Genomic DNA, 24,511 nt, shown 5'->3' on the forward strand with positions numbered 1-24,511 from the left:
TGAAAGTTGCCACTCAGGTGGATAGAGCTTGTAAGAAGGCCTATGGTGTATTAGCGTTCATTAGCAGAGGGATTGAATTCAAGAGTCGTGAAGTGATGTTGCAACTGTACAGGACTTTGGTTAGGCCACATTTGGAGTACTGTGTGCAGTTCTGGTCGCCTCACTTTAGGAAAGATGTGGAAGCTTTGGAGAGGGTGCAGAGAAGATCTACCAGGATGTTGCCTGGAATGGAGAATAGGTCATACGAGGATAGGTTGAGAGTGCTAGGTTGCCTGGAGAGAATAGGTCGTACGAGGATAGGTTGAGAGTGCTAGGCCTTTTCTCATTGGAACGGCGAAGGATGAGGGGGGACTTGATAGAAGTTTATAAGATGATCAGGGGAATAGATAGAGCAGACAGTCAGAGACTTTTTCCCTGGGTACAACAGAGTGTTACAAGGGGACATAAATTTAAGGTGAAGGGTGGAAGGTATAGGGGGGATGTCAGGGGTAGGTTCTTTACCCAGAGAGTGGTGGGGGCATGGAATGCGCTGTCTGTGGGAGTGGCAGAGTCAGAATCATTGGTGACCTTTAAGCGGCAATTGGATAGGTACATGGATAGCAATTGGATAGGTACATGGATAGGTGCTTAAGCTAGGACAAATGTTCGGCACAACATCGTGGGCCGAAGGGCCTGTTCTGTGATGTATTGTTCTATGTTCTATGCCCCACTAGCTACCTGATGAAGGAGCAGTGCTCAAAAAAGCTAGTACTTCCAAATATACCTGTTGGACTATAACCTGGTGTTGCGTGATTTTTAACTTTGTTGTCTGGAGCACCTAAACTGATTTGATGGTGGGAAACTCCAAGGGTCTGGGCAAGACTAGACCTCCGTAGTGGCCACTGCCAGGACTGTGGGCAGGCCCACAAAGGAATCCTGGTGGAACCGTGGAACAGATACGTCCGTGTAGGGATTTGATGACCTAAGGGAGGGAATGATGCAAGCAGAGGGATGGATTTTGTAATCAAGGCAGGTTCAAAGGAGGAGGGTGTGCTGAATTCTGGTGGGGAGCTCCTGATGGGAAAATAATACCCTCCTTCCTCCCTGCCATTGTAAAATCTTTAAAAGAAGGCTGTGCAGCCAGACCTTGTTTGTCCACATCAACGGCACAATGGTATGGGCAAGGTAATATTGGGGTCAGTTGAGCATGCTCAAAGCTCAATTGACCCTTAATTATTGATTTATGTTTGGTTATTGGCTATCAGTCTTTGGTGTTCTGTCGACTCTCTGTCTTATGGGGTTGAGTTCAGGGTTAGGTGGGAATGAGTGAGGTAGCCACCGAATATATTTAACATATGCTTCCGTCAAAGAAACTGTAATATCCAGTCTTTGAAGTTGTAACTGAATTGAATGGCTACATAATACCTTTATTGTGTTCTGATTGATTTATTTACTATGTTCTATTGATCTGGAATATTTTCTCATTTCTGCAGTAGATGTTTTGATGTGCAGTGTATGTTTTTCATGCTGTTAACTCTGAAATTAAATAAAATTTTTCGTATTTCCAGTGAGTATTTATCCCTGTGAAAGGCTTCAGTCTGGTTTTAGCATAATTAGAGGAATATTCAGTGCTTACTGTTCAGCTTTGAAAGGTTTGTTGAAATGTTTGTTTAGCAGGAGACTTTAATTATTAAAAATGTTCTCAAGAATCTGAAAGAAATATTCTTGGCAAAATCATTTGCAGACTAATTAAAAACTAGCTCAGTGAAGGGGAGGAAGGGAAACTAGGAGAAAAGAATGCAAAGGCCTACTCAAAATGGCAATGTTCAGTCAGCGGATGTCTGTATTCAAATGAAAATCTGAGAGAAAAGAGAATGAAGCTAATCCAATAATATTTATCTCTTCTTCTGCTGATTTTTTTTTTGGTTTGTGTTCTGCATTAATGGCATTGTCTCCTTCACTTAATTCGCCATATGATTTAAAATATCCATAACTCTGTATTCTGTGATGTCTTGAAATGATTGTCAAGCGAGTGAAGTGCATTTCAGATGTCAGGGTCAAGGTGGAGTATTGAAAACTGATTTGTGAAGATGACAATTTTAATGCATTTCAGATATTTCTCCCTGTCCAACATAGATGCCTCCCACCACCACTTCATTACCCCAAGCATTAGCACATCCACCTTCCAACCTTCATGAATTTTGCTAATTCTTACTAGGTTGTGTTCCCTTGGCAACCAGAATTCTATCAGTGCCTTGCCCTAGTGTCTATTTTCATAGCCACTTGGATTTTTCCTCCTTTCATGAGAGGGAGAGGCACAGGGCAGAAATTCTGCCAAACAATAAGCCCCCTTCCCCACCATGGCTATTTACATCTTCCCAGCAGCAGTCCCTCTCTGAAGGGAGCTCACCCTGTAATATCAGTGTTGCAGTCTGGTACTCATTTGTGTGAACAAAAATGGTGAATCCACAATTAAAGGGAACACAAAGCTCCTAAAGATATATCAAAATGAATTCTGTGTCGTATGCATGAGCTGTTCTGAAGGTTCCTGGAGATGTAGTAGAAGGAGAGATGTGGCCATGTGCTTTCATGGGCTTTTAGTTCTCATTATAACAGTTCCTCTGTTGCTTCCCCAGGCCACTTGTTACCTGTTTTTTTTTGCCAGCGCTCAGGAAGAAAATTGGGGAAATTGATCAGGATCTCAAATCCTATCTTCTTTGCCATCGTTTAAAAATAATTCGCTGATTGACTTCTAGGGCCAAATTCATGTTTGGGAATTTAATGGTCAGATTCACCGTTTTCACCTTCATCCCCTCCCCCAGTCACCTATTGTACTCTATGCTACTTTCTCCCCACCCCCACCCTCCTCTCACTTATCTCTCCACCCTTCAGGCTCTCTGCCTGTATTCCTGATGAAGGGCTTTTGCCCGAAACGTCGATTTTGCTGCTCCTTGGATGCTGCCTGAACCGCTGTGTTCTTCCAGCACCACTAATCCAGAATCTGGTTTCCAGCATCTGCAGTCATTGTTTTTACCTACCTGTTGCAACTGGTACTGATGATCAGGTAGTTTGGTGAGGATAAGGTCTAGCAGGTTTATGGGCTAATTAATGATGGGGTGGAACTGAGGAGCAATTAAGCTTGATCATATTCTCATCTGCCCAAGTTTATTTTATGATAGGAAATGATTCGCGAATAAGATTTTATTTTGTTTTTGCAACCTGCACCATAATCATTGTTTTGCTATTGCTACAGTCATATTAGGAAGTTTATCAAGTCTCCAGTGACTCACTGACTATCTAGGAAGTGTGGAAGACTTGTCATCACCAATTATTTTGAGCTAATGTCACTCTCCTCCCTAATCAGGAGCTGAGGTTGATATCTATAAATAACTATTTTATGACTGCAACTATTCAATTCTAATTACACCACAATGAAATTCTCTAGGTGACTAAATTATGCTGAGTGGGTGTTTCCCTAGTTGACAAGTGAAGAGCCAGAGGGCACAATCTCAGAAACAAAGAGACCTTGGAGTGCAGGTTCATAGTTCCTTGAAAGTGGAGTTGCAGGTAGATAGGATAGTGAAGAAGGCATTTGGTATAAAAGCAAATTACTGTGGATGCTGGAATCTGAAACCAAAAGAGAAAATGCTGGAAAATCTCAGCAGATCTGGCAGCATCTGTAGGAAGAGAAAAGAGCTGATGTTTTGAGTCTAACTGACCCTTTGCCATTTGGTATGCTTTCCTTTATAGGTCAGAGTATTGAGTACAGGAGTTGTGAGGTCATGTTGCGGCTGTACAGGATATTGGTTAGGCCACTGTTGGAATATTGCATGCATTTCTGGTCTCCTTCCTATTGGAAGGATGTTGTGAAACTTGAAAGGGTTCAGAAAAGATTTACAAGGATGTTGCCAGGGTTGGAGGATTTGAGCTACAGGGAGAGGCGGAACAGGCTGGGGCTGTTTTCCATGGAGCACCGGAGGCTGAGGGCTGACCTTATAGAAGTTTATAAAATCATGAGAGGCATGGATAGGATAAATAGACAAAGTCTTTTCCCTGGAGTGGGGGACGCCAGAAATGGAGGGCATAGGTTTAGGGTGAGAGGGGAAAGATATAAAAGAGCCCTAAGGAGAAACATTTTTATGCAGAGGCTGGTGCCTGCATGGAATAAGCTGCCAGAGGAAGCAGAGGCAACATTTAAAAGACATTTGGATGGATGTATAAATAGGAGGGGTTTGGAGGGATATAGGCTGGGTGCTGGCAGATGGGACTAGATTAGGTTAGCATGGACGTGTTGGACCAAAGGTCCTGTTTCCGTACTGGACATCTCTATGTCTCTATGACTCTAAATGCCTGAACACAAAATGTTGTGAATTGTTGAAATTCTCAATTCCAGAGGACATGGATATTCAGTAATTGAACAGAACCAGGGTAGAATTCGATGAATGTTTGGATACTTCGAGAATTAGGTAATATGGGAAAAGTGTGAGATGATACAGCTGAGGTAAAACATCATCTCCTGGTTTGAGGGGCCAAATGATCTGCTCTTGCCAATTTCATAGAGTCACACTGCACAGGAACAGACCCTTTGGTCCAACTCATCCACACTGACCAGACAACACAATATGACTTAGTCCCATTTGCCAGCACTTGGTCCATATCTCTCTAATCATATACCCATCCAGATGCTTTTAAATGTTGCAATTGTACCAGCGTCCACTATTTCCTCTCGCAGCTCATTTCATACACTTTGTATGAAAACAATTACCCTTTAGGTCCTTTTTAAATCTTTCCCATTTCACCTTAAACCTATGCTGTCTAGTTTTGGACTCCCCCAACCTAGAGAAAAGACCTTGACTATTCATCCTATCCATCCCCCTCATGATTTTGTAAACCACTATAAGGTCACCCCTCAGTCTTCAATACTAAGGCCCCAGCCTATTCAGCTTCTCCCTATAAATCAAACCCTCCTCCCATCTGCATTCTTGTAAATCTTTTCTGCACCCTCACAAGTTCAATAACATCTTTCCTACAGAAGGACGACCAGATTGTTTCAATATTCTAAAAGGAACCTCACAATGTCCTGTACAGCCGTAACATGACATTGCAACTCCTATACTTAATGCTCTGACTAATGAAGCCAGCATGCCAAATGCCTTTTTCACCACCCTGTCTACTTGCAATTCCACTTCCAAGGAACTATGCACCTGCACCACTAGATCTCTTTGTTTCTTCCTAAAGCCCTACCATTGACTGTATAAGTCCTGCCCCAGTTTGCTTTTCCAAAATGCAATATTTCACATTTATCTAAATTAAACTCCATCTGCCACTCCTTGCAGCAGCCATTTATTTACCAAGTGACATAAATATGCCTCCCTGGTTCTCTTCGATGACTTCTGCAATTTGAACTGTGCCCTGCTCTCTGCTCAACTGACAGTATCTCAGCTTCTCTCAAAAAAAGTCCTGCTCCTTAACTATATTTTTCACTCTGAGAATTTCTCACACTGAGAGTTTCTGGCATTTTCTGTTATTTATATAAGAACTAAGTGTAAAACACTCCTTTTTGGTCTCAACTGGAGAATTTTCCACAGTTCCGGGAGCCATACGTCAGGAAAGTTGTGAAGTCTTCAGAGAGGATGTGAAAAACATTCATGAGAATGGTTCCAGGGCTGAGGAATGTCAGGTAGGTGGAAGGTTGGAGCAATTGGAACTGTTTTCCTTGAGGAAGATGAAGTTGAGAGGAGATTTGATCAAGGAATTCAAAATGAGGGATTTGGACAGAGTAGGTACAGAGAAACTGTCCATTGGTGAAAGGATCAAGGAACATACTGCATAAATTCAAGGGCAGTTGTTCAAAGAATCAACAGTGACATAAAGAAAAGATTACTCATGCAGATTGAGAACTTGGCGGCAAGTTCAAAAGGGAATTGGATCATTAGCTGAAAAAGAAAATCTTGTAGGATGATTGAGCAAAGTCAGGGAATGGCACTTGGTACGTTGTTCCCTTCAAAGGCCAATATAGGCATGACGGGCTGCATGGCCTAATTTTGATCTGGAGCCATTTATGATTCTATGTTTTACAACATTCACAGTATCTTGAATTCTCTTCTGTGAACAAATCTTTACTTTAAACAGAATAACATCTTGATTAAAATAGATAACAGATATTTGATGCAGTTTTTATTTGCATTACACTATACACTTTCCAGTTGCTTCGTTGGGATTTGGGAGAAGGAGTGTGGATGTGACTGTTGAACAAGACGTGAGCTGTTTGGGTAAATGTATGACTTTTTGCTTCGAACAATCAAGAAGGTGCTGTGGGGATTTGAGGCTGTGCTTCCTGAAGTTTCCCGTCCTTATGAATAAATGATTTTGTGTGATGAATATCCCAATTCATGTGTTGCTTCTGAATGAAGCTCCGTGACAGGAGCACAAGTACTTTATAATTATCCTCAGTGCATCCTGAGTGTGGTTCAACACAATCTGATGTCTAAAGTGTTGAATAAGCTACAGATTTGTTGAATCAGATGTGCATTTCTTAATTTTTAATACTACAGTACTCTGATCCACTGTGAAAGGTGGCATTTGCCAATTTTTAGTTTAATATCAATTTTACATCATGTCAAAAGGACAATCTGTAGATGCTACTTATTACTGTGGTCAGGTTTGTACATTTAATGTTATTCCAACTATAACTTGATTTGTAATTTCCCACACAAACAACATTAAATTATTAAGACTATCTTTCAGAAAAAAAATGACCTTTTGTGGCATGCTGCTACATTTTGATTGTTCTTTTCTGCATGCTAATGATTTATTGCTAATTTATGAGATGTTTTAGAATGCTGGTGCTTAAAATTAAATTTGTGTTTTTTTGTAAATAGCGCAGATATATTGCTCTGCTTCTTGTCTAAGCAGCTGTGTGTGGGTGTGCATACATAAAAACTGATGCTAGCACTGGTGCTTTGTGTGACACACAGAGCAGGCTCCAATGCTGCATTAATATTTATATATGAATTATTTAAACATGGCCTTACACCAGCAATCAATTTCAAGTAGCAGTATAATTATGGTGGATTTGAGAAAGAGACATCCCCAAACCATATTTGTCTGTCATATTGATCAGCTGACTCACAAAGCAAAGTGCATGACTGCAAAATGGTTTCTGCTCCACAAAAATGTCGATGTGATAGTATAACACTGAAATGAGATCCTCATGACATACTGCTTGATCTTCAGACTTCGTGGAGTATAAGTTTAATATGTTATCAAGTCAATGTTACAAAGTGCACAGAGCTTGACTGAACCTTTTAGAGTTGGAGTTTCAAAAATAATTTTAGGTTTCAGACAGTATACAAAATGGTTAAAATGCATGATTACCCTTTAAATCAATGCAGGATTTAAAATGTATATCTTTATTCTATAAAAACTAAACTTATTTGAATGACTTGAGTCAGCTCTGGTTCTGGGAAGTTGGTGTGAGGATTTATGTGCTCTGAGCCCACCATTACTATGTGTAATTGGTACATATAAATAGCTAGTTGCATTTGACGGTTAGTCATCGTACTCAGTAAAAAGCCTCTGTAATATGCAGTTGTATTGTTGATTTTTATTTTACATACTGAGTACACAAAGTACAGTACATTGTTTGCATCCATCAGACCATGAAACACTGTGATTCTGTGCAAATTCCTTTTTGTGACAGCTTCCTTATTGCTCTCCCCCATTTAGTGCAGTGAACTGGGCTAATTCTGTAGTTTCCTGAAACATTAGATGGAGCTTTATGCAGGTGCACTGTTCCCGATGCTAAAAGGAAGTGGGTTTCTCTTCCACTCTCTTGCTGTTTGCTGGTTTCCATGCGATTATAATTAAAGTGCTGATGGCATGCATGCATAGTGCAGTGATGTAGCGGGGAAGGTTTTCAGCAGTGAAAATCACCATCAGCTAAGAAAGCTGCAACCACAACATTGTTTTTTTTTTGAAAAAGAAAGTCTGCTGGTCAAACAGGAAGGCTGTGTATCATAACCAAGACTTTCCTACACAAATCCAATTCCATTAGCATAAGACCTAATGAGATCACAAAGGTGGCGTTGGTATTTTCCAAATTCAAATTTCTCTTGTAAATGTTCCTCATTGCATTTGCTTCACTTCATTCATGCACGTATCATCATTATTCATTGCAAATAGCCTAGTCAGAGAGCTAAATGAACTGGGACTCCTCATGGTTGGAATGCCTTGATGTTTACAGAAGTGTTAGGGAATTTGTTAATATGGAAAAGATAATGTGTGTTTTGCATACACTTGTTACTAATTGTTTGTATTTGTGTCCAGTGTTGTACCCACCAATCTGTGGGACATGGCTAAACCTCCAGATTCGGCTGAACCTCCCACCATCCACCCTACAACCTTCGCATAAACCAAATCATCCACCGACATTTCCGCCACCTCCAAACAGACCCCACCACCAGGGATCTATTTCCCTCCCCACCACTCTCCGCCTTCCGCAAAGACCGTTCCCTCTGTGACTACCTGGTCAGGTCCACGCCCCCCTACGACCCATCCTCCCATCCTCGCACTTTCCCCTGCCACCGCAGGAACTGTAAAACCTGTTCCCACACCTCCTCCCTCACCTCCATCCAAGGCCCTAAAGGAGCCTTCCACATCCATCAAAGTTTTACCTGCACATCCACTAATATCATTTATTGTATCCGTTGCTCCCGATGCGGTCTCCTCTACATCGGGGAGACTGGGCGCCTCCTAGCAGAGCGCTTTAGGGAACATCTCCGAGACACTTGCACCAATAAACCAAACTGCCCCGTGGCCCAACATTTCAACTCCCCCTCCCACTCTGCCGAGGACATGGAGGTGCTGGGCCTCCTCCACTGCCGCTCCCTCACCACCAGACGCATGGAAGAAGAACGCCTCATCTTTCGCCTCGGAGCACTTCAACCCCAGGGCATCAATGTGGACTTCAACAGCTTCCTCATTTCCCCTTCCCCCACCTCATCCTAGTTTCTAACCTCCAGCTCAACACTGTCCCCTTGTCTTGTCCGGACTTGTCCGACCTGCCCAGCTCCTTTTCCACCTATCCACTCCACCCTCTCCTCCCTGACCTATCACCTTCATCTCCTCCCCCACTGACCTATTGTACTCTATGCTACTCTATCCCCGCCCCCACCCTACTCTAGCTTATCTCTCCACGCTTCAGGCTCTCTGCCTTTATTCCTGATGAAGGGCTTTTGCCCGAAACGTCGATTTTGCCTGTCCTCGGATGCTGCCTGAACTGCTGTGCTCTTCCAGCACCACTAATCCAGAACCTCCCTCCTTTATGTTATAAAGGATATTGAATGGTGGTCCTTCAAATGGTGTAAGTGAACTCAAAGCCTTGGAAGGATTCTGCAAGCTAACACCCTGGGATGGGCCCACACATGGACAGTGCTAATGGTGCTCTTTATGCATCTCATTTTCACTCCTTGACTGACTAGCCCACATCCCCCTTCACAGATCCCCCTGTTACATGCACCAACCCAGCCTCTATCCAAACCTGGATCACTTTTTCATTTCCCCAGGTCCCCAACCCAACACCACCTAGCTCCTCTTCACCACTGACAACTCTCACCTTTGCCAGTCCTGAGCTTCCATGAACAATTCCCTTCTCCTGCTCCTTTCCCATATGACATTGAGTTAAACAAGGAAAACTACTGACCATATTCCCAACTGCATTAAGATGCAGATCAGATTTAAATGAATGTGAACCACTTTCTGTGTGAGTCTCATACATCTCTGACTTTATCTTGGAGGCAGGATGTAATTATAAAAAGTTATGATATAATGACAATTCTTGGCGTACAAATGCATTAGAGGAAGGGACCCTGCACAGGACAGCATAAGCCCCAACTGGCTTCAAACACGTAGCTAAATTAATCTCTAAATCTGAGCCTGCCATTAGAAAGCAAAAGTTTGCACCCCACATACTTAAATTACCCTGCCCACCTTTTTTTCTGTTCTGCACATCCTAAAAATGCTGATTACCCCTCTCACCTGTCTATCCAACCTACCGACTTGTTTACAGTGTCTGGGCCAATAATGTGTGGCTTGTTTCTTCACAAAAAGAAAATGCACGCACTTTATATTTTTTCATTAACATTGTTGTGTTCTGTTCACCGAGCTGGGAATTTGTGTTGCAGATATTTCGTCCCCTGTCTAGGTGACATCCTCAGTGCTTGGGAGCCTCCTGTGAAGTGCTTCTGTGATCTTTCCTCGGCATTTGTAATGGTTTGAATCTGCCGCTTCCAGTTGTCAGTTCCAGCTGTCTGCTGCAGTGGCCGGTATATTGGGTCCAGGTCAATGTGCTTGTTGATTGAATCAGTGGATGAGTGCCATGTCTCTAGGAATTCCCTGGCAGTTCTCTATTTGGCTTGTCCTATAATAGTAGTGTTGTCCCAGTCGAATTCATGTTGCTTGTCATCTGCGTGTGTGGCTACTAAGGATAGCTGATCGTGTCGTTTCATGGCTAGTTGGTGTTCATGGATCCGGATTGTTAGCTGTCTTCCTGTTTGTCCTATGTAGTGTTTTGTGCAGTCCTTGCATGGGATTTTGTACACTCAATCAATCAATAAGCACATCGACCTAGACTCAATATTCCAACCACTGCAACGGACAGCTGGAACTGACAACCGGAAGCGGCAGATTCAAACCACTACAAATGCCGGAGGAAAGATCACAGAAGCGCTTCATAGGAGGCTCCAAAGCACTGAGGATGTCACCTAGACAGGGGACAAAACGTCTGCAACACAAATTCCTAGCTCGGCAAACAGAACCACAATAACGAGCACCCGAGCTACAAATCTTCTCACAAACTTTTCATTAACATAGCTACATGCCTCCATGATCAGGAAAAGCATAATTCTAGGAAAGGGGCCAACAAAAGGTTTCAAGGAGGGAGAGAACAGGGATTGGGGTTGCATTAGCATGAATAAGGTTGACAAAAGAGTAGCGCTTGTGTAGGATGAACTGCAATGCACTGGAAGACCCTGTAAGATTTAGTTTGTGTATAATGTGGAGCTCAGAAACCCAAAAAGGAGTTTTGTTTTCCATTCAAAGGTCATGGCCAACATTTAATGTTAATCAGGCAGTAAAGAGTTAAACATATTACTGTGGGATTGGAGTCACATATAGGCCTGATCAGATTGCTGATTCCCTTCACTGAAGGATATTACTGAACCAGCTGAGTATTTACAACAATGCGTAGTGATTCTCATTAATGGTTGCTCTTTAATTCCAGACTTTTTTTTAGTTCAAACTTCACCATCTGCTATGTTGGGATTTGAACCTGTGTCTCCAGAACTTTGGCCTCAGGATGTGGATCATTACTGCAGTGGCATTACCAGTATACTGCCTGTTGGTATTGAAAAATAATGCTTTGTAAGCTTTACTAGTGGTTGGGGTGAGGAAGCACAGAGATGTTTAGTGTTTCTGAATACATCAAATGTAGAGTTTGAAGATCAATCCACAGTTAAGCAGGATTAGCTTGTGAGAATAGATGGGCAACTTCAGCCTTGGCAATGTTAATTAGCTACAAATTCTGGTGCGTACGCAAGATGATATCTCACAAGCATTCCAGTAGTACAACAGTTATGGATTGGAGTAATCATGAAGTAATACAAATGGAAAATGATAGCTTGTCCTTTTTGATTATGTTTCACCAGTATATTAATAAGGAATCAGAGGAAGCCAAGGATGAAATTTGGAAACAACGGGGGCCATTAAGTGAGGACAAAACTGCACAGATGGGGCAATACTGGGATGAATAAGAATGCAACTATGACAGAATAGTTGCACAGAGGGAGATGACTGAGAAAGGGCATTACGTAGAATAGTAACTGTGTAAAAGTCCTTGGAGACAATAATAGGTGTTCAGTTGCACCATCAAGTTTCTTGAGGTTTTCTGTGCTGTGCTTCTTATCTTTCCTCACGTTTTCTGTACTCTGCTTCCTACGTCTGAAGGATTCAATGTGTCAATTCTCCTGTAACTATGAATTATCACTCAAAAGCTACTTCAGGATTTCTGACAGTTGTTTTGAAACAGTCTGATTGCTGTACTTTCAGCATTTCACTATGACATAATACTACTATTTTTATTATAAAGCGTGGATTGAAAATTGGAGCAAGCACTTTAGTTCTGTGTAGTATTTTCCCCCCTAAGATAATATGGCAGCTCTTCATTGTGTTTTCCAGGGGACTGGGGTACCAGGGTTGGGGCTAATTGTTAAACCTACCTTAATTGTTCCTTTCAACACAGGGATTAATGTGCAATTAGAAAATGGATCAATTCATACTAAACTTAGTTTATATATTAAAATTGCATCGAGCTGTAGGGTGACAAAACAGATTACTTACATGATGTTAATAGACTGAGAATTTGAAATGTTCTGCAGTGGGTGGGAGATCTGCTATGCCACATAACCAACTAGGCAGTGACATTGATATAAACTGTCTGAACCCTAATCCCCCCAACAGAGGTGACAGGGAATAGCTGATATAATTGTCAGTGAAGAAGGATATCTGAAATTACAAAGAGATCTTGATCAATTGTGTCAATGGGCTGAGGAGTGGCAGATAGAGTTTAATTTGGATTAGTGGAAGTTATTGCACTTTGATAAAACAAACAATGGCGGGACTTATTCAATTAAAAGTAAGGCCCTTGGGTAGTGCTCCATGCATATAGTTCTTTAAAGTTCATGTCACATGTAGACAGGGTGGTTAAGAAGACATTCAGCACACTTGCCTTCGTTGCTCAAACCCTTGAGTATAGGTGTCGGGATGTCATGTTGAGGTTGAACAAGATGTTAGGTGAGCACTTTTCTGGGGTACTGTGTACAGTTCTGGTCACCCTGTTATTGGAAAGATAATATTAAGCAAGAGAGGGTTCAGAAAAGATTTACCAGGATGTTACCAAGAATGGAGGGTTTTAGATATATGGAGATGCTGGATAATAATTAAGGAGTGACCTTAGAGAGATTTATAAAATGATGGGGATAGATAGGGTGAATGGCAGGTGTCTCTTCCCTAGGGTTGGGGATTTCATAACTGGGGGTATATTGTTAATGTTAGAGGAGAAAGATTTGAAGAAGACATGAGGAGCAACGGTTTTACACAGAAAGTGAAATGAACTTCCAGAGGAAGTGGTGGATGCGGTTACAGTTACAATACTTAAAAGACATTTGGATAAGTACATGAATAAGATATGTTTGGAAGGAAATGGGCCTGTCTAGGAGTGTGATTGGTATGGACTGGTTGAACCAAATGGTTTGTTTCCATGCTATATGACTTTATGACTCTAGCTTAAGTTTTAACAGACAGCTCTGCATTCATAAAGAAATATAGCTGGGCAGAGATCTATCTTTGATCCTCTAAATTTGGCTTGGATCAAGGTACCATGAATTAAGTTCAGCCAGTTATGAAGTGGTTCTTTGGCACCCAAGAGTTGCTGGATAAGTACATCCCAAGTTGTCAATGTACTGGGTGATCATAAGTTGTTGCTATTGCCCTAATAACCTGAGATTTTAAAGATTTCAGGTCGACCAGCTAGGATTAGTTTTAAAATGGATGCTGTTAAGCAATACATAAACACTCTGATCAATTGTCGATGAAGCGAATATCATGATGGTGCAATATAGCATCAGTGGCACCAATTGATGCCATGAATGTGGTGTTGATTTGACTTGTCAAAGGTCCATAGCCATTGTCAATGGTTCTAAGAAGGACAATTTCTTAGCACCACATATTGGTGCCAGTAGTAAAGCAGCACAAAAGATTCAAAGCTATCTCAGCAAATTAACCATTCTGCTTGGATGCATATTGGACATGACAAATGCACCAAAGCTGATTCATTGGTTCATTGGAGTGGTAATGCTATTGTCATTAATGGCTTTGCTATCAGAGTAGATAAATTGTTTGACACAGTTAATAGTGTTATTTCCAACTCGCAGGCAAGTTGCCCATGGAACCATATTGCATTTATCTTAAACCAATTAATTCTCATTCCAAAACTCATTGTTTTGTATAGTCAGGAAAATGATGACCTCAATCAGAGGATAGTGCAACATGAATCAGGATCAGTTTAAAATTGCATGTCCTAGCAACTTCAATTCAAAAGTCTTTGCTAACACAGACCATTTTATTTCCATATTAATTCTGTCAAAACTGGATGATGTCTTCCCTGCTGCAAGTTCACTAGGATTTTCCAAATTTGACAGACTTTGATTTTGTAATTTCATGCTTTGGCCATTAGATGGCATTTGCAAACAGTGAGATCCACCGTCATTTAATTTAGCTCATCCTTCTATTTTTCTCTGAATATTGTACTTAATTTCCAAAATAAGGGTCAACATAAAAGTTAAATTTTTAACGATGATAATATGATGCTTATCCAATGAATCAGGAATGGTACCATAATGTGAGGTTTCTGACTGTTCGATAGGTCGCGAACTTGTACGCAGGGTCGTGGTTACGACCAATAAGTTCATTTCCATTTTTTTTTACTGATTTTCTCTTTTGACAACTTTATGAAGTCATTAAAGCTCAAAATGATTTTAATAGTCGCTACTAAAGCAACCAATTAAAGATGTAATTTTAATGTTAATGGTTTTATTGATTGGCAGACCTGACTCAAGGGGCTAAATGTCCTCCTATTGCTGCTATTTCTTGTGTTCTTTTCAACCACATTGTAGGATTTCAGTTAACATGTAATGCACCATGCAAAGCGTATTCAAAATCTTTGGCAGCCAACCTGAGTTACTGATTGCTTGCTTAGAGGTGCGTGAGAGGTGGGGGGTGAGGTTTTGGGGGTCGGGAGGTCGGTGGGAGCGAGGGTCTAGACCAAAATTATCCTAACTTGACACTGGGACTTCCCATAACCGAGGACCCATTTTAAGAACACAAGAACTAGAAATGGAATGAGGCAATTCAGGCCCTCAATCCTACTCCGCTATCTAGTACAATCATGACTGATCTCACCTCAGGCTGAACTCCACTTTCCTACCTGCTTCCAAAATCCTTTCACCAATTTGCCCAATAAAAATCTGTTTATCTCCTTCCTAAATGTATTTGGTGTTGCAGTGTCTGCACTCTGGAGTATTGAACACCAGAATTTAAGATCTAATGCACGGCAAAATGATGAGCTTAGATTGGACAATAGAGTAGTTAATTGATGGCACAAATTCAAACAGTTTGTGATTAGTCAACAGCGTAGTGCAGATCTGAGTATCTTCTCCAATTTACAGCAAAATGTCTATGCAATGAAATTCCTTATGATCAATCCTCTATGCTGACACAGAGTTTTGGTCCTGCCACAGCCGCCTTGTGCAAATACACAATTCCTTAATCTTTTCCTGAACTAATAAGTACAGTCCTGGTTCAGTAATCCAGAGCCATGACCTTTGATTCCAGAATGTGAGTGAAAGGATTAGTTTTAAAAATTTCTTCATGGAAGGGGGCAACCATTGCAGTTCATGTGTCAAAATGGTGAAGGCCCTGGCTTTGGGGTGGTTTTTGATTGGCTGGCAAGCTTGGGTTGGAGAGGGGCATCCCCCAACAATGTTGCCAGGAGCATCCCCCAACAATGTTGCCAGGAGCCGACAGGTTTAGGGTGTGTTTAGTAAAAGAGAATGGGCTAACAGTGAGAAGGTATGCCCAATCAGAGGGCTGGCAGCATCACAATATTGACAGTTTCTCCTAGTGGTTGCTCCTGAAAAAGCAAGGAAGACACAAAGGTGCCTCCATTTTGAAGCACTCTCAAAAGAAGGAGCATGAAATTTATTTTTGTGTGGACGAAGCTGGCAGGCTGGAGGGCTAGAATGATACAGACATACGCAGGCAGATTCAATGTGTTTAAAATAGCATCATGGCCAGCACAGACACAATGACCCAAAGATCCTGTCCTATGCACAGAGGATGGAGTCTCCAATGGTAACACGGGGTTGTAGGAATATTCATTCTTGATGCAGCTCCCCCATGCTGCACTTTGGAACCTCCACCACCCCCACACCCTTGACCTTTTATGATGTCCTGTCTCCCACTCCCAGGGGAGTGCAACTTGCCAGCTCCCTATATTGCAGTGTGGTCCTCAAGCTTGCCAGATGGGTTCACACACAATAGGTAGGGTGGCACACTGGATCAGTGGTTAGCAGTGTTGCCTCACAGTTCCAGGGACCCAGGTTCGATTCCAACTTCAGGCAAATGTCTGATTGGAGTTTGCACATTCTCCCCAAGCCTGTGTGGGTTTGCTCTGGTTGCCTACACAGAGATGTGCAGGCTTGATGGATTAGCTGTTCTAAATTGCCCAGAGTGTCCATGGATGTGCGGGCTGGGTGGATTAGCCATGCTAAATTGCCCATAGTGTCCATAGATGTGCAGGTTGGATGTATTAGCCATGGAAAATACAGGGCTACAGGGGCAGGATAGGTTGGGTGAGATATGGGGGGGAGGGGTGCCTCTGGGTGGGATGCTTTTCATTGGGTCAGTGTGGACTCTATGGGCTGAATGGTTTGCTTACACATTGTGGGGAGTCTTTGATTCAAGGTGACTGAAATGTGAATTCAATTCCATAGCAACACGGTTGATGTTTAACAACATTTTGAACAGACCTATTAAGCTATTCAGTATTAGACTGTGGAGGTTTAGGAAAGTAAAAAACGTAAACCTTATCTAACCTGTTATGGCAAGCAATATATGAAACACTTCACTTACCGTCTTGAAAGTAATTGATCTTTATCAGACTACATGTAATGTGAAAATTGAATGTTATGCTATATAAAATATTTATGCATGTTTTAAGAATAAAGTTTGGATAACATACTTATACAACAGTTTGAGGTCTGTTATTTCATTTTGAAGGTGGCTCAGATATGACTTTCATCCAACGACCCAGCTCTTGTTATCATCATACGTCTGTCCATAATTGAGATAAAAACCTCTTATATTATATGGTTATGTGATCCCTGACAATCCTGAAAATGATTAAATGATTACAAAGCTCCATGCTTAATTAGTTTCCATCCTCAGAAACGTTACTGCCAGTGTACAACCGTTAAAACATTCACGGATGCTTTGCCGCTCTGTCAAGCATGAGGTAACAAGGCAAGAAACAGGGAGAGGACTTCTACAAGTTCATTGAGATAGAAGAAAAATACTATGCATGTGAAAAATGTTTACAGAATCTAATAAAAATTACTTGCCTGAATAACAATGCAATTGCAATTTAGGATGAGCTGACAATACAGAGATCATTCAGTTGATAAACCATACAGTGAAGAATTGAGGTGCTGGCTAAAGAACTAGCACTGATGGCAGTAGATTAAATGGTCTCTCTTTTGTAGTGACTTCCATGATTCTACAAGTCAGGAAGAGTTAAAAGCTTCTGAATGATGAAGTAAGCCTGCTTTAGAGGTGACTTAAATATGATTCTGCAATTTGCAGATTTGTAAAGAATTGTCTCTGGAAGGCAGCCGACATAATCAAAGACCTCTCCCACCCCAGTTATAATTTCTTCCAATCTCTTCCATCGGGCAGAAGACACAAAAGCATATACATATATACCAGCAGCTTCTTCCCTGCTGTTATTAGGCTTCTGAAAGGACCTCTTAAATTTTAAATTTAATGTTTATCTTGCTCTTTGTGCACCTTCTCTGAAGATGTAACATGGTATTATTCAAGCCCTAATGCACTTTGAATGGTATGATCTGCCTGTACTACAAAAAGTAAAACTTTTCACTGCTCCCATGTACATGTGATAATAACAAAACAAATCAAATCCAATCAAACACAGCCCTGCTCAGTGTATTTCTCATACAACGTGTATCATTTTTAATTGCTTAACAAATGAATTATTTACTGAGAATGAGGACCATTACAAGTTCAGCACAATCCATATACATGTATAAATGTTTTTGTTTTAAATGATAATATTGTACTCGCCTCTACCATTACCTCTGGCAGCTCGTTCACCCTCTGTGTGAAAATATTGCCCCTCTGGACCCTTTTGTATCTCTCCCCTCTCACCTTAAACCTATATCCTCAAGTTTTAGACTCCCCTACCAATGGAAAAAGCTGTTGGTTATCTACCGTATCTGTGCCTCTCATGATTTCTAGACCTTTATAAAATTAGTCACCTATGCTCCGGAAAAAAAATGCCACCCTATCCTTATAACTCATACCTTCAGGTCTAAGTACCATCCCTAGTAAATCTTTTCTGCATTTTTTATAGTTTAAAAATATTCTTTCTATAATAGGGCAACCAGAACTGCATGCAGTACTCCAAATGTAGCCTTACCAACGCCTTCTACACCTGCAACAAGATGTTCCACCTCCTATACTCACTGCTTTGACTGATGAAAGTAAGCATGCTGAAAGACTTCTTCACCACCCTTTCTGACCGTGACTCTAATGAACTGATTTTGTTTTACACAGACAGTTATTATGCTGCATTACAAATCAGAAAGGGTGGAGAACGGATTCCATAAAAATTTCAAAAGGCAAACTGACATGTATTTGAAATGAATTACATTTTTGGATGATGAAGAAAAGCCTGGATGTGGGTCTAAACTGGACAGCTGTTTGAAAGAGCTGGTACAAGCTTGATGGGCAGAACAGCCTCCTGTTTTTTTATTGCTGTGATTTTACAGTCTCAAGAAGTGAGCTGGGAAGCAGTTGGGACCAAAAAGTCAGGAGGAAAGGCATGGTGGATGGTTGGGGGACAAGGAAGGGGGTGTTGCTATGACTTTTCTGCTGTCATGGCATTTTGCCAGCACTTGGGAAGATGGCAGATGGCCCTCCCATCCCAGATGTGATATGAATGCTACTATTTCAAAATTGTCTAATTAAAAAGGCACTTGTGTTTGATCATGTGAGAATCATGTGACCAAACATCCTTGGTTGGGTGAATGGATGGGAAGGGTGGAGGAACAGTTAGAATTGGATAAAGACTTATACTGCAGATAAAGAACACTGTCTATGGTCAATTCCATAGGTTAGATGGACTGTCATTAACATGTCATCCTATGGATATAACTTGCAATTCTATTGTGTAAGGATTTTCTTTTAATCCTCGGAAGCAATCATCTCTGTATAAGTTGATAAGACAATAGTTTGGTTTTCCAGTCTCATCAAACAATACATGAAGCCTTGATTGATGTTGATGTTCCAGTAATGTCTGGAAGGTTTCTGCTGAATCCTGTTGTCTGATGATAGCAGGCCTCTTTATGAGACTGTGGTTTTAAAACAGACACAAAATATATTAGATATACATATTAACATTTGGTTTTTACTTTATTCATCACAGAGCCATTCAGCTCATCATGTTTTTGCTGGTTCTCCAAAGCAGCATTTCATCCACTGCCACACCCCTGCCTTTCCTTCACACCCCTGCACATTCTTTCTTTTCCAATAATAATCCAGTTTCTTCTTGTATATCTCGCTTGAAGCACCACACTGTGTATCCTAACCAACTGCGTGAAGATGTTTTGCCTCCTGTCATTGTCGATTCTTTTGTCAATTAATTTAAATCTGTGCTTCCTTGATCTTGATATTTCCACCAATTGGAACAATTTTTTTTCTATCTACTCTGTCCAGATGCCTCATGATGAGGAATACCTCTTTCAAATCACCTCTCAATTTTTTCTTTTCCATGCAAAGCAGTTCCAACTTCCTGAATATATCTACATGATTGTCATATGTAAGGAAATACTTAAAAGGAAGGAAGTAGATTGAACTTTTGAGACTTGATATACAAAGCCAACTTATTTCAAATTCTTTCTCATGAAGTGTCTTATTTTGTCTTTTGGAAACTAGGTTATACATGACAGATTGTTTTCTGGTCTAGTGACTGTTGTGTAGGCAGTCATTTTAAACACAGCAGAGACCCAGGAACAACAGAGAGAATAACCATTTGATCAGTTTTGGTAATATTTGCATTGGCAAGAATGTTGGCAAGATACAAAGGGGATCTATACCTCCTTCTTTTGCTTATTTGGCCAGATGGCCAGTTAGGGGCTTGCTTTTACTTCCCATTATGGAGAAGGCACTGAGTTAATTTCCTTACCATTGGTGTAGAAGATGTAGCTTAGAGAAGTATTGACACAATACCACATCTCTGTAATTCAGAGTCTTACTGGAGCATCTCTAAAATTAAAGAGTTAATGACATTTGGAAGAGTTTGATCATTCTAAATATCTTAGCTATAATTAATTTCTGTAAACATTCATTTAAATCATCACTTTTCAGGGAGTATGGAGCAATTGATGATGTGGACATCGATCTGCACATTGACGTCAGCTTTCTTGACGTGAGTAAACAAAACCGCTGTTCATTATATTACAACATGATTCATTAAGCATGGACTTATTGTGCAAATAAATTGAATCACGTTCCTGATTTTATACCGAAGGGCACTTTATTCATGGCTCATTAAATTCCATTCTCAAGGTCTGAAATTAAAATTGTCTGCACTGTTGTGAAAATGTTCCGCAGAATGATGCTGACTTATGAGATGATTGTGTATGTGGTTAACTCATCCTAAATATCAACTGAAAGGTTACAAAGTGCTGGTCTAAGAAGCATGTACACAGATGAGTTTACTCTTGTGGGTCCAAAGTGATTATTAGATTGATAATAATGGTCTCTGTGAACTGATGGTTTTTCTGCTGGGGAAACATTAGTGGAAAAATGGGAAAATGGTCTGTTTTAGGTTCTAATGTTTTACCGAATGTAATAGGCAGCGATATAGAGAAATTCCCAGCCTGTGATCACAACCCAGCAACAATGAGTGGCACACAAATAATGAAAAGATAAAATGAAGCATAGCCCTTGAAGGAAGGAGTAATATCACATGGGATATCTCATATGGTGAGGTTGTGTCACCTTTCATGGAGATGAAGAAATGGCAATTTATAATGGACCTGTGTGAAGCTAGTCCTCATTGTCAAAAGATGGAAACTACACATATTGGTGGTAGTCCCCAGAAGGTAATATGAAGACTGAAATCTTATAAGTATGTCTTTCATCCTGTTTATTTAAACTATGGAAAATTAATTCTGTAACAAAATTATGCCACTTCAAATATAGATTACAATTTGCTTGTATCATTGTTTTGTATTTCTAATTCAGCTTCCAACCTTACCAAAGGTACTGACTTAAGTCTCAGATTTGGCAACAGGTCAGTACTGGGGCTTCCTTTCATCGACTCACTAATTACTCTGGTCACATCTGGAGGGGTTAAGTATGTGTCAACCAAGTGTGATCCCAGTCCTATTTTTGGACAGTTTTTTGATCTGCAGACTTCCCAGAAGAAATCACTGAACAGTGTGGCAACCTTATTATATCTTCGCTAATTCAGCTGCACATAGTATCTATTGCCTTGACAGTGATTGTCTGTAACTTAAATGCTACATTTAAATATTAACAACGTGATATGACGTTTTTCCATAATAAATTTAACAGAAAAGCTGAATTGAGTAGAAAATGGATTTTTTTCATTTCAGTCCATAAGCCAAAGCTTGCAAAAGTGATGAGTTTTGCCAACAAGATCCCAAAGCAGCCTTTACTGAGTTTCTTTCCATCTGGAGCATCTAGTTCCTTGCAGTAAATTGTGACAATGGATGGAAACAATTTACAAGGAGCCAAGCATGATTGAGCTGTTAGAATGACAACTTAAACACTGTCAGGTTTGGCACCCAAAGAGATCTGCATCTATATTTGTTATATTAGAAAGTGAATGAAGTGTGCACTTAGTGTGATCATTCATTATACTTTGCTGATAGATCTTGTTATTTTTATATTTCTGAATAAATTGTTTTGTTTCTGCTTGCCTGGCTATTTGACAGGAGGAGATTGCTGTTGCCTGGGACGTAATTCGCACAGAACCTGTGATAGTACGACTGCATTGCTCTCTCACACAGTATTTAAATGGTCCAGGTTAGTACTTCTGTACCTTTAGGTTAATATCAATATTTGTTCACAATAATGTTATCAAAATCTAAACATTTTAAATGCATCCAGTTTTACTGTAAAATCTTTCATTTTGATGTTGCTGACGTTGGAGAAGTAACATTCTTACTTTGCTTTCCCAATACCTGCCAGAACATAAATAGGCAGTCACTATCTATGGTTTCAGTCCACCAAGATCACTTCCGATAAGCATTAATGGTGGAACCTGCTCCTCAATGAAAGCCTAAGGCCAGAAAATTACTCTGAAAAGATTCCCTTTAGACCACCTCAATACATCAGAGGGTGAGCACTTCATTTGTAGTGCTTTAGTTCGAGGGATTGGCTTCCTCTCAGGTATAGTACCAGATCCCTGTCATCACAGGATTGGTGCTACTACAGGGTGGAAGATGGGGGGAAAGTTCCTTGTTTAACCTTAATTCAATGGTTGTGTCTTTTGGACTCCTTCAACTTCCTCTTCAATGATTTCATCGTCCATCCAACTTAAGCTGTGTGAGTAGATGGTGAGGGTTTTGGATGGTGGTTTCAGAGGGAAGCAGAGATGTTTTGAGTATGCTTCCAAGCTATCTATCCTTCCTGTGGTCCTGCTTTTAAAGCTAACTTTGAGTAAGAACAGAAGTGGATTTGGTAGGGCACTTATGACTTTGAAGTAGCAATGGTAAAATCGCCATGGTGACTCAAAGAGAGAAAGGAACTAGCTCTGAGCAGTCTTCCCATGGTTAAGCTCTCATATCACAGTCAGCAATGACATGAGTTCATTCAGAACCTTTTACATAGGACCTGTTTCAGATCTTTGGTGAATGGCTGCTCCGTTTCCTTGTTTTTCTCCTATATTGTACTAAATATGAGAGTTTGGAACAGATTATCAACTAAACCCAGTTAACCAATGAAATACTAAACTGTTTTGTAATATAATCTAAGGTAAGATCAGTTAGGACTACATTCACTGGAATTTTTGTGAATGAGGGGGGATCTCATTTAAACCAATAAAATTCTAACAGGACTAGACAGGGTAAACAGCAAGATCCCAATGTCTGGTGGGTCCAGAACTAGGGATCATAGTTTAAAGATATGGGTTAGTCCATTTAGATATGAGATGAAGAGAAATTTCATCACCCAGAGAATGGCATCCTGTGAAAATCTCACTCATGGAAAGCATTAAAGGTAAAAACATTGAATGTTTTCAAGAGGTAGTTGGGTACAATTCTTAGGTCTAAAAGGATTAAGAGTACGGGAGAAAATGGGAACACTGAAATGGATGATCATCCAAGATCACATTGAATAGCACAGCAGGCTTGAAACCGAATAGCCAACTCTTGATTCTATTTTCTGTGCTTCTATGGACCCTTTCGCTTTTCTAGATCTCCTTGGTGCCACATTCAGTCAAGTGCAGTCTTAATATCAAAGGCTTTCACTCTCACCTCACCTCTAGAATTCAGTCCTTTTGTCTATGTTTGAACCAAACCTGTAATGAGGTCTGCAGCTGAGTGGCGCTGATGGACCCCAAACTACTCCAGCAACAATACCAGCACACAACCACCTCCTCCAACATTGATTTTCTTTTGCTTCTATTTTGTCTGTTCATATTTATGCATGTAATGAAACAAATGTGTGTTTATCACTATCCTTATTACCTCTATTGTCACCATTATTAAGACTAGCTTTCAATTTCACTCTTTATTACAGGAGTTCCCAAAGTGGGGGTCAGATATTTAAGTGGTCCAAGGTAGTAATAGCAGATCCCCACTCTCCTGCTCTCATAGGTTTTCCCCAGTATCCTCCCTGCTACTCAATAAGGGGTCAATACAAGTTCCAAATGTCAAAATAGGGTCAGAATGGTAAAGAGAATGGGAAGTACTTCTTCCCATCGAATGTAATTGCATCCCATTGCCATTGTAGAATTTGAACATTTGTTCCCAGAGCACCTCTCTGGAATCTTTAGATTAGTAGTCCAATGACCACGATGCCGCCCTCTTTCCTAGGAATTGTGGAACAGCACATGTTCTCGATGGTACATTTTGAACCCAACGTGCATCAGTAGTGGAGAGAATAAATGCAAGGGGTTCTGATCAAACAGACTGCTTTATTATGGATGCTGTGAAAATTGGCATTTTTAACTTAATTGTGGTTGAACAAAACTTTTAACCCCACACACCTTCTTTACCGTATGACTTTGACAAGGTTTTAACAAATGCCACCCTTTTTCTTCTTAGCTTTCCAAATTGTCATTTGGTAGTGCCAAAATTGACCATTTCCGAAATAAGACTCATTTTGTTGAAGTCTCCCTCTTGCACTCATCAGGGCAGTTCACAAGAAATACCAAAGCGAAACAACATATAAACTGCATGAGTGGAGTGTGTTTTACTGACAAATAGATTCTGATTCATAGAGGTATTCCCATGCACAATGCACTAGTTAATGACAACTGACTGTTAACTGCCAAATTTTGTTTAAATGGTATAGCCTATGTGTTAATATACACAGCTTCCAGTACCCCCAAGTGTATTGCAATGTAAACCAAACTGACAATCCTAAA

At 40.6% G+C, this 24,511-nt stretch overlaps 1 protein-coding gene across 1 annotated transcript in view; it reads left to right on the forward strand.

Annotated features, from left to right (window-relative positions):
- Positions 1–24,511, forward strand: part of parp8 (poly (ADP-ribose) polymerase family, member 8) — a 361,099-nt gene that overhangs the window by 205,354 nt on the left and 131,234 nt on the right. The window contains exons 8-9 of the mRNA XM_043688244.1: positions 20,257–20,317; positions 21,855–21,945. Coding sequence (XP_043544179.1) covers positions 20,257–20,317; positions 21,855–21,945 — 152 coding nt within the window. The remainder of the gene's footprint in view (positions 1–20,256; positions 20,318–21,854; positions 21,946–24,511) is intronic.

The sequence above is a fragment of the Chiloscyllium plagiosum genome, chromosome 1 (genome assembly GCF_004010195.1).
Source record: "Chiloscyllium plagiosum isolate BGI_BamShark_2017 chromosome 1, ASM401019v2, whole genome shotgun sequence".
Taxonomy (NCBI): Eukaryota; Metazoa; Chordata; class Chondrichthyes; order Orectolobiformes; family Hemiscylliidae; genus Chiloscyllium; species Chiloscyllium plagiosum.